Source organism: Delphinus delphis, chromosome 3 (genome assembly GCF_949987515.2).
Source record: "Delphinus delphis chromosome 3, mDelDel1.2, whole genome shotgun sequence".
NCBI lineage: Eukaryota > Metazoa > Chordata > Mammalia > Artiodactyla > Delphinidae > Delphinus > Delphinus delphis.
The window spans coordinates 24076377-24088204 of NC_082685.1; the positions used below are offsets into that span (position 1 = coordinate 24076377).

The window sequence follows — 11828 nt, forward strand, 5'->3', positions numbered from 1 at the left end:
GTGGTCATCAGCTGATGTTTTGGTGTCTTGTTGGATCTCTTTTTTTTTTTTTTTTTGACGGCCATGTGACCACCAGCACCCTTCTTGACCTAGAAGGGAGATGCAGCCAATAGTGGTTTCTTTAGAGATTAGCATCAGGTTGAGCGGTGAAACAGGCTAAGCAGGTACAACAGAAATGTGGGCCTTGCTTCAATTTCTCACTATTTTTCTTTAAAAAACAACTAGAAGATATTTTTGTATGTTTTTAAGGGGGGAAAAAAAGACTATCTTTTAGAGACACATACTAAACCATTTACAGATGAAATGATACAATACCTGGGAAATGCTTCAAAATAACATGAAAGCAGGAAGAGACAGTTAGGAAGATGGATGAAAGAGGACTGTCCAGGAGCTGATCATTGTTGGAAGCCAGGTGACATGTATGTACATGGGAATTTGCTATACACTACTCTATTATTGAATATGTTTAAACTTTTCCATAATAAGAAATAAAAAAGACTTGGGGGGAAAAACTTTATCCAAAGAGGAAACAAACAAACAAACAAAAAAACCAGTTGGTCACTAAACTTTCCAGCAATGTTCAAGAAAATGGGAGCAACATCTGGGTTGACTCCCACTATTAAGTATTGAGTTTATTAAACAAAATTATAGTTCAGATTATAAAATTCTTCTTTAGAGTTAAACTCAAATTACCATACACCAGTTACACAATGGTTTTCACCTTTTAAGAATCTGTGCTATTTGCAAAATTTTGAATTAATATTTCTATTTGATGATTTTCTTATACCAACAGAATCTTTTGGAAGCCAAATATTAGGCATATTTCATTTTACTTCAAAAACACTGGACAAAAGAAATGTGAAAATGAAGGATCAGGAAAGTTGAGGAGCTTGCCTTAGGTCACACAGCTAGTAAGTGGCAGAGCCATCGTTGAAACTCAGATCAACTCAGATCTGACTTCCATATGATAATTAGGAGGTTTTTCTGAGTAGCAACTGTTCTTACATTGTTTGGTTCTTTTTAAGGTTCTTAGAGACAGTAAGGCTACAGCAGTTATTTTACTGACTAGCACCAGATGCATTCCTCAAAAACACCTGGGAAAACTATTATTAAAAGTATGTTGCATAACATTTAAATATAAATATGGCTTTAAAGTGTATAATACTGAGGAATTAACTATAACTTATTTTAGAGCTAAAAGAAAGCAATGACTGGGATATATCTGGTAAATATGCAGCAAATAGAAAGTGCCCAATCTAAATACTCTACAATATGAAAAGTACTTCTTCAGCTTAAGACTTTAAACTTTAAAAATTCAGTTTGCAAACATGAGGGAGGACCTGTAAGTGACTGATGGAGTTTTTTTCCTTGACATGTAATGAGACCTAAATTCTGTGACCCACAGGCTAAAGTTTGCCTTTTGTAGTACCATTTTGTCACAGAACTTAAAAAAGCACATGTTGTGTACAGGTGTATATTTATAAATGTGACCATTAATAAAATATTTGGAACTGTCATTTACACACTGTTTCTGTTATACCTAAAGTTGAACCTGTTAGTTTGCCTTGAAGTTTAAACAACTCATGGGTTAAAATGAAGTATAACTATTGGGCTAGTTGCTAATTTGTTTACAATGATAAAAAAATGCATGTTCAGTATCATTCAAAGATTAGCACAGGTCAGAAATAATTATGAATCAAATCAAAACAATTTTTATGAGATATCTACCTATGCCTAGTCCATAACATAGCAGGTACTCAATAAATATATGCTAAATAAATTAATTAAAATATAAAAAACAGAACTTAATTCCAGGATAAAAGCTAAAATATATTCAATTCAAATCTATGGCACCTTTTCCTGTCTTTTAATGAACAAAATCATAAATTCTTCATTAAAGTACAGTCTCCTTCTAAGTGTCCATCGACAGATGAAGGGATAAAGAAGATGTGGCACATATATACAATGGAATATTACTCAGCCATAAAAAGAAATGAAATTGAGTTATTTGTAGTGAGGTGGATGGACCTAGAGTCTGTCATACAGAGTGAAGTAAGTCAGAAAGAGAAAAACAAATACCGTATGCTAACACATATATGGAACCTAAAAAAAAAAAAAAAAGGTTCTGAAGAACCTAGGGGCAGGACAGGAATAAAGACGCAGACGTAGAGAATGGACTTGAGGACACAGGGAGGGGGAAGGGTAAGCTGGGACGAAGTGAGACTTATATATACTTATATATACTGCCAAATGTAAAATAATAGCTAGAGGGAAGCAGCCGTGTAGCACAGGGAGATCAGCTTGGTGCTCTGTGACCATCTAGAGGGGTGGGATAGGGAGGGTGGGAGGGAGACGCAAGAGAGAGGAGATATGGGGATATATGTATATGTATAGCTGATTCACTTTGTTATAAAGCAGAAACTAACACACCATTGTAAAGCAATTATACTCCAATAAAGATGTTAAAAAAGAAGTACAGTCTCCTTTAATGTATACAAAAACAATCAAATGTTCTAAATTTCTTAAAAATAGGCAAAATCTTTCAAACTACTGAAAGATGCAGGCTGCCAATGCTAATAAATGTTTAGGTATATAAACAATTATTAAAACTTCTCTTCAAGAAAACTGATAATTCTGCTAAATGTTTTATCTGTCCTGGGTTGCATCTAGCTTATTTAAAAGTAGTACTCTGAGAAGTGGAGCATATATGATAAGATAAGCAAAACTAAGGACTGCTCAAAATCTTTCATACATACCCAAGCTTTTTGTAGTTATTTTAATTTCCTGATTTTACTCAATATTAGAGATTTTAATTTTATTTTAAACAAAAAAATGTAAGCTACCTAATACGGCCACATATTTAAAGTAACTTAGAATAACCCTTCACTGCCAGGTCTGTGTTCTCAAATTTAAGTGACTTGCTCAAGGTCACACAGCTAACTAGAGTTCAGATCAAACGTAAGTCTGTTTGGATCCAGGGCCTGTGCTTCAGTCTACTATATTTTTGGCCTCACACAATAGCCTTTCTCAGTAATTATCCAAGTGTTAGCTTCAGAAATTGATTAAAAATAGGATCTATATAGATCTTTTATCTTTCTATTGAGAATTTTCTGAAAACCTGAAAGTGTAACTCCTTCTGTTCCAATATTATACAATATGATGAGAATCTACGTTAACTTTGAAGTAAAAAATTCTACACTGCTATAAATTTATCATGGTAAAAATATACTTTAATTTCCTCAAGAACAATTTTGTTTGAACAATTAAATACAAAATGACTTTTGTCAGGAAAAATTAAAATGAATGCTCATGTTACAAGCTCCCTGCCTTAAATAGAAATATATTATCTCATCTGTGATGGGACCAAAAACTGAGGTAAAATATAGTGCTGAAAAAATGTGATAATGGAACCTCAAGCTTATTTTCCTTAATAGAAAGAGCAAAAAAGTCGTAAGGAAAATAGATTTAGACTGTAAAATTCAAAATAGGCATATGTTAACTTTAAGACTACTTTTCCATTTCTTTCTCATGAACACCAACAAAAATTATTCTCAAAAGCATAAACTCATGAACTAAATAACATCTTTCTAGTTGCAACTAGCAACAAGCACATTCACTAGGCTTGCAATAACCAGGTTTTTCCTGAAAGATGTTGGAACAGTGTGTTGATCATATTCCATGGCTTCCCTGAAGACACATCAAAAAATAATCAAAAAACTACCCTGCCCAAGTTTCAAGTCCATCAGAAAAGCAATTAAACCTAGTTAAAAGGCTTTCTACAAAAAGGTGTAAAATGGTATCTGGTAAGCTTTTCCCAAACTTTTCCAATATTTCAATTCTGCTGGAACCAGAACCATCCAACCCATACCTTACAGTTAAAAAAAATTACTTTCCCATCTTCTAATATAGATTAATACAAAGTCAAAGAAAATGTTTCCTATATCCCTTGGGACTATATGAGAAAACAAAAAATGTAACAACGTTGCACTTTAGGTAATTTTAATATTGATAATTCACCATGACTTTCAGACCCGAAGCGATGCAGTAACTTTCTGTTTTCAGATATAAGATGCCACATATAATTTTGAGGATCAATAAACTGAAAACACAAGGAGAGTTATTAAAGTAATATAAATTATTTGCCTGGTTAAGACAACTTAACAAATCCATGGTGACCAAGTAAGAGCAAATGGGCTCCAAATCCTAAAATGTCTCCCTATCAATCAAGTTTTAGGATCATCTTTGTAACAGATTTTGTCTCCCCCCTTTCCTTTTTCTTTTCTTTTTTTTTTTTTTTTCTTTTTGGTCTTCTTCTTGGTTCTTAGCTAATGGAGATGGGGGCATAACTGAGCTGAATATAAGAGAGTACTAGGATATATAGCATACAATTCTCCTTTACATTCCTGTAAGGACAGAAGATCTAGGCACCCCTCCAAAGAACTGCTATATTCAAATTAATTACTGGCAGATGCCCCAATATATTATTTGGTTTGGACATCAGGATTCCAGGATGTGTTTGGCAGGATGGGTAGGATTTTCCTCCCCTTAATGTAAGGGTCAAATCATGCCTTTAGTCACATAAACATGGCCCTTGTTTCTTCATTTTGAAATTAAGACAATAAAACTAAGCCTCATAGGGTTGAGAAATCCTATACACGAAGTGAGATAACATATGTGAAAGCACGTAGCTCAGTACCTAGTATATAGTACGTACTAAAATCAAACAAAAAAATATTGATTTGAATATTATTTGTTTAATATTTTAAAGTTGACAAATAAATATATTCTATTATTTTCCACTTTTCAAAACTTTATAATCAGCTTTTAATCATCAGGTATCAATGATTCACTGTAAAAATTTTTCTCTCATCTTACACGTTTCCGGGAGGCATTTACCGCTGCCCCCATCTGTAACATGTCTATGTGAAAAGACACTGTAGTATAATGGTTAAAAGCCAAATCTCATGTGTGAATAGTAATAATAACAATAATAATTTCTACTTCATAGGATTGTTGAATGAAGTAAATGAGTTAATACATGTAAAACACTTAGACTATCAAAGGCATGTTAGCTATTATTAAATACATATTAGTTTAGTTGTATCTGAAAACTGGATTTCAGGCATGTTATCTGCATCCACATAATGAAAACTTTAAGCTAAGCAAAAATAACTTAGAAACAAATTTTAATACAAAGAAAATCCCAAAATATAATGCCTGTCATATCAGTTATTTAGAGGATTATTCACATATTTGGAATCTTTGCTCCTGCTCCATAAACATGGGTAAAAGAGAAGGTTAAGATTGGCCCCCAAAATTAATTTAAAATGTCATCATGAATTTTAATTCACTGTATGTACCCAAACCTAAATTAAACAAATGTAAAAACCATTCTGATTCATTTCAAATTAAAATAAACACTGCCCAGTATTAGTTACATTTCAGGTAAATTATTTCCTTTTAATATAATAATTCCATGCTAGCCTTTGATTGAATGCCAATATTATAATATAGCCATGTAAATTCTATCCTGTAATTTCTGTGGTAAATTTTAAGATCTCTCTATAACACCTAAGGAATGCTTTCTAAAAGCAACGGAAATTGAATTACTAATCTATAAAATGTCTTTCCTAAAATTAATAGTGTTTAAGGCAATAAATTTAAATAAGATAGCAGTGTTTAGAAAAAAGTATGGACTGTGATTGCAGCAGTTTAAATTTCACAGTAGCTTGCTTTAGAATCATAAGGAACTTAGGAATCACCTAGGTCACCACCACCCCCAATTTTATGAAGAAACTGAGGTCCCCAAATGCTATGACACTGATAGGGCCAAGACCACAACCTAGGTGTCTGGGCTCCCAGTCAAATAAATGTTTCTTCAAATCTTTTCATATCAGATTTAACCAAGTAATTCATATCAACTCAAAACAGTATTTTTTGCCAAAAAATTATTCAAAAGAATAATTCTCTAAAACACACACACACAGAACTGCATTCATTTAAGTAAGCACCACGGTACTCAGTTTACTAACTTCTTATATTTTCAAAACCCTATTAGGAATTTCTTGTCATAAAGATTCTTTTCAAATCACTTATTTTTATTGTGACTTACAACTCAACCCAATGCTTGCTCTCAGCTCCCCATCTCCCAACCTCTCTCTTTCTCTCTCTTCACTCTCTCACACACAGAAATATACACACTCTCCTAAAAATGGTGGGGATGGTGAACAGAAAGCAACAACTTAGTTTCTAATCCTACCAAATTTCAGCCAGGTATATTGACTCATCCATTTTCCATTCTCAGCATAACAGACAACAATTCTAAGGGAAGAGTTAGTTTCTAACAGTATCTTTTAGTATCAATCTTAGTCTACTATTATTTCATACACCAGCTTAATCTCTAAGAAACCATCTGATTAAAAAAATTTCACATGTTAAACACATCCCATTAGCTCCATAAAAATATTAGTAATGTGCATATACATATAGTTTATACATTTTCTGAAATTTTTATTTTTCCCAAAGCAAACCTTTATCAAAAGTCAGTAAACTGAGAATGGAAAACAAACTATGAGGTCACATAAATTCATTCTGTCACTTTATAAGTAGCAAAATAGAAAAGAAAAGTATTTTTAATTCTGAGCCAATCTTAACCCAGTTAAAATGTTGAGAATGCCGTCTTAGATTTTTTTCAATTAGGAATATATAAATAATTCATAAAAGTTACCTTTGCATTAAATTTCCCTTAAATTTATGTTCAAAGGAATATCAAAACCAACTTTTTAAAAACAGACTTCATGGGATTGCCAATGTCTTCAACAGCCTTTCACCTGACCACTAAAGCATGATAATTGCTCTCTTCAGTTTGAGTAAAAACCCGTTCTAAAAACAAAAGCCAACAGCTTTTTTTATACCTGGGCAAAAAAATTATTGAAAAAAAATTTTTTTAACTAGATTTCACCAAATATTTTAAGATACATCCTAATCATTATACCTGAATCCTTAGAGAAGGGATATTTAATTCCTTGGAATGACACAGGGTTCTCTTAGCAAACTTCCCCTCCCTCTGAGCAAATTATTAATTAAAACAGATAATTCTACTTGTGTTGACATCATATATGGAGACATTGCAATTATTTTGAAATCTGTCTGAGCCTTTGCCGAAAGATCTCTAAAATAACCCTCTAGATATAGCACATGTGTATGCCTACACATGTATGTAGCATTTTTTAATCCTTGCTTTTTAACCTAGAGTTTGTACTCTTATCAGCTGTGTGCTCTTGGGCAAGTTATTATATCTTGCTGATACTCAATTTTCTCATCTCTAAAATGGGGATAATAACAGAACTTATCTTGTGGCGTTTGTTCTGAGGACTGATTCAATGTTAGCTTAAAACCCATATAAATTTCCTAAACACATATAAATGATCATACCCCCAAAGTATACAAATTTAGTGGGGCATCTGACGTTCAGTTAACTATGAAATTCCCTTTATCCTATGTCTATCAACTAGACTGGCTGCTCATTAATTAAAAAACATGAAACAATGTGACTCTTGCAGAATAAGGATACACTGGTGGCAAGAAAGACAAGTGATCTTTGCCTGGGTCTATTTTTAGGAATGGTTTAATTATCTACACCCCCAGTGTTAACACGGGAAAATAAACAAATGGGTGAAAGGCATCATAAAAGACTCACTCTGAGATCAACAGTTTCATAGTATGCAAAAATAATTGGGGATGAAGAAAATATTTAGATCATTTCTCTAGCAGTCCTTACTGACACAAGGCAGGCCAGAATTTGCAAAAAGGTTTAACAGGAATTGATGAATTCAAACTGTTCAGACCGCAGGGTTCAGAGAGGTTTCAGGTTTAAAATATAACCAGTGAGAAAACTATAATTCAATAGCTGGTTTTCAGTGAATCACTACCTTACAGCGGACAAAAATTAATTTGCGAGGTTATATAGTTATGCAAACGGGTAGAAAATGCTCATCAGTTTCCACAATGAAATATATTTATATCTACATTATTTATTCTCACTTAAATAAGTAGGGAAAAACCAACCACGATTCTCTTGTCAGGCTAGAAAGGTATTATAGTTAATAATCATGACATCACTAGCTACCTGGTATTCATAATTATGATAATTTATACGATCATCTAGGGGAAGATAACAATTAGAAATTTACCAAAAAAAAAAGCTGAATATTTTGTTCCAAATTATACTCCTCTCCTGCCAAAATCATGCCTGGTAATTAACTCATTTTCTAAGAAGAGCTCTGATATGAATACAGACAATTCAAACTCTCTTCGTTACATAGATATTACACCCTGCCGTTTCCTTATTTCATCTTAATCTATTAATGGAACATAATCTTACCGGAAAAGGAAAAATGTTGTCAGCCCTGTTCAAGCTATCTTCCATCCAGGATTTAGGAGCAAAGGCAGAGCTGGGGCGAGCGTACTTCTGGAGCTGAATATGATTGCTTGCAAAATTTTTCTTCAAAGGCGAGATGGAGTTCAGGGGCGTTATTCCTCCATTCAGCCCTCTGCGGTGATCTCGGCCTTGGGAACCTCCCCAGCCACCATATCCACCACCTCCTGGGCTCCAGGAAGAAGACGGTGTAGGAGAGGGGCTCTGGTAGCTGCTCCATGGAGAGGGGGGCTTGTTAAGATTATTCGCCAAATGAGGCAGCTGGTTAAAAGCAGCATTTCTATGTGTGAAAGGTGGGGGATGGGGACTGGCAGGAGACCTCCTTTGCTGCTGATGCTGGCTGTGATGATGCTGGAAATGAGGGTGATGGGGGTGGTGCTGTGAGAGAGGCCCGATCTGAGGAGAGAAACTGCCTCCAAAGCCAGGGCTGACATGATGGGGAAAATTTTGAAACAACAGAGCACCGTTATTAGCCGAAGCAGCCGGGACCCCTCCCTGGTGAAAGAAACTTGCATCTTCATTGATGATTGTAGAGGAAGAAGGCGCTATCGCTGCTGACCAGTTACTGAAACCAGTAAGAGACGACGCGCTAGATGTCAAGGGTTGGGTTGAAGTACCTAGCCCCGTGGCTTCTTGATAATCAAACCCTGTCAACACTGGTGATTCGATTCTTATTTTCTCCTTCCCGTTGCCGTTTTCTGAAGAATTGTCCCCTTGATTTTCTTCAGATTTTGCCTTCTCAGTTTCAGGCAGTATTCCAGCTTCCTGACCTGGACTGGGGGAGAGCTGCTGCTTTTCTAAAGGGTCTTGCTGTTCCTGTTGCTGACTTTTTGCCTTTTCTGATCCCAAGATCTCATCCTGAATGTTATGGGTAGCCGGGGCAGGAAAGAGCCAAGCGGACCCGGCACTGCTGCCATTGGCAGCTGTGTTATTATTTATAAAAGCAGCGGGGCTGGGGGTGGCATTTTGGTGATGGTGTGGAGGCTGCAGATGTGGATGGAATCTGACTGGAAAAGCAGATTTATTCCCAGTATTGCTTTGCACTAGCACTCCAAACCCGTAATCCCCCATTTATTATTTCTAGGCTCAGAATCTTATGATAAAAAAAAAACAACAACCTGATGTCTCACGCCTTTGTATCCTCTACCCCAAATTTAAGTTGCTTGTTTGAAATGTCTTATTTTTAGCTAGCTCAAAGATCGCAGCTTATCACCCTAAATAGTTCAGATTTGGAATTCTGGTCTCTGAAAGAAAAAAACTAAAAAAAAAAAAAAAAGGTCTTAAAACATTGACATGAATCCAACTTATTCTAGGAGGGAATAAAAACGAAGAGGGTAAAAATCAAGTCTTTGGTTAGTAAAATAGGCGCTTTCTTTTTCCAAAGGAAAACGTACATGAATGACAAAAACACAGCTTCTCAAGCATCTATGGATGTAGAAGAATAAGCATTGCGCGGAGTAAAAATATATATATATATAATTTAACAATCACATATGGTCTTCTTCAGCAGTTTAGATTCACTCACATAAAAATTAGAATAGGGCTAAGGGGAGAATACGTTCTTTTCTTGGCAGCTTGGTTAAAAAAAATCAGGAATAATTTAAGAACATTATATATTATATATTTATATATATAGATTATATTAGGTTATTTGGGGTGGGAGGCGAATTCCTGGTTGCGGGAGAGGAAATCAGCATTGACTAATGGAAAGATGATTGCAGGGAAGTTTCTGCTGTTCCTGGTCCTGTTTCTGATCTTTCACGGGGTGCAGTTTTGGCCTCTGGGGCTGTTCCTGAAGCTCTGGGTGCAGATCTTGCTGCGGTCGCTGTTCCTGGGGCTCCCCCCGGCCTCCTCTCCCCCATGAAATGGGTTGGAAACACCCGTTTCTCCCTCTTGGGGGTGTCGCGATCAGGACGTATTAGAGAGACTCGACGAGGACAAGCTGGCGGCCCCGGGGTGCGGGGACCAAGGGGTCGACCTGGAAGGTCCTGCGGTTTCGGCCTCTACCCCTCTCTGCGGCTCCGGGGTTTTTTTCCCTCATGGGACCCAGGGGCGGTTTGTTCAGTTCTCTCAGTTCGATTCTCCGCAGGGGGGAAAAAAGAGGAAAAATAGGAAAACCCCACCAGCGTAGTTACTCTAAAAGAGAAGGGCCTTCCCCCCTTTGCTCGCTCTCTCTCTTTTTTCCCCCAGATTTTTTTAAAAACTGTAATTTAGAAGGCTTTTGTTTCTCCTCACGGTTGCTGGGCCGTCGTCGCCGCCGCCGTCGCTTTACCCCGGTCCCGCAGTCCCCGCTGTCGTAGTTGCGGACTCCGCCTGGCTCTTCTTCTCTCCTCCTTCCTCCTCTGCTGTCGCCGCTGCCGCCGCCGCCGCCGCCGCTGCCACCGCCTCCCGGTGCCCGGGTTCAGCAGCCGCGGCTGAGTCCTTCTCCTTAGGACCGAGCCGAGTGAAATGACAACCAGCTGGAAAGACCGAGAGACACTTCCGGTTCGAAGAGGGAGGGGTGGGTTAGCGCAGACACCCCGCCCACCTGCCGAAAAGCCAATCAGCTGCTAGAATTCAGATTAGGCCACACCCCTCGGCTCAGGCGCCCTCCCAGGAAGGTCGAAAAGTTATCTCGAGAGACGCCCCTTCCGTCTGCGCCTCGCCCAGTGAGGCCTGGCGCCTGGAACCCGCTCCCCCGATCCAGAGTGAGCGCAACTGGTCGCCATCTTTAGTGTGGGCAAAGGGCTCCTGCGCGGTTTATCTCGCCTAACCACGCTCTGCAGGAGGAGTATAGCGGGACGCGTGGAAGAGAACGGATTCCTCTAGCACTGCGGTAAAGAGTCCAGGTGTGGGAGATCGGTGGGGCAACCCCTGAAACCGCGGATGAACGGGAGGACTGCCCATAGTAAACGTGGTTCCCCAGGCATCACGTGCTTTGACCGGAGCTCCTCCCCAGAGGGATCTGGAAGAGGAGGCGGGTTTTCCCGGCAGCTGTGCGGTGCCTGGAGTTGCGTATGTCCTTGTCCTGAATGTAGACCTCACGCGGGACTCTCCTTTCACCTTCCATTCCCCCACCCCCACTCCTCCTGCTTAGTTTAGGCTCCCGTCTGGTGCAGTCTCAGGCACAAAGATACAGCTGCTGTAAACGTCTGTGGCTGAGCCCTCATTCCCATCCGGCTCTAGTGCACCCTTCTCGCTTACTAGAGGGACATTTCCAAAACGAAAAGCTTGTTAGGGTCCTCACCTGCTCAGACCTCTCTGCGACTGCCCACTACCTCCTTGAAAAAGACCAAACTTTTTAGTCTGGTGTTCAAGGCTTTTCCACTCTGGGGGCAGTATATCTTAACACCTCGTCTCCCTCCAACCGCCTCATGCCAAGGTGCTCCAAATATAATCTCAGCGCCTTTTA

The 11828-nt window shown here is 38.1% G+C and overlaps 1 protein-coding gene across 3 annotated transcripts in view; it reads right to left on the reverse strand.

The window, feature by feature from the left end:
* Positions 1-10887, reverse strand: part of CPEB4 (cytoplasmic polyadenylation element binding protein 4) — a 64394-nt gene extending 53507 nt beyond the window's left edge. For all 3 annotated transcript variants that reach the window (XM_060008370.1, XM_060008369.1, XM_060008368.1), the window contains exon 1: positions 8384-10887. In XM_060008370.1, the coding sequence (XP_059864353.1) occupies positions 8384-9508 (1125 nt within the window). In that variant the 5' untranslated portion in view covers positions 9509-10887. The remainder of the gene's footprint in view (positions 1-8383) is intronic.
* Between the last annotated feature and the right edge of the window lie 941 nt (positions 10888-11828).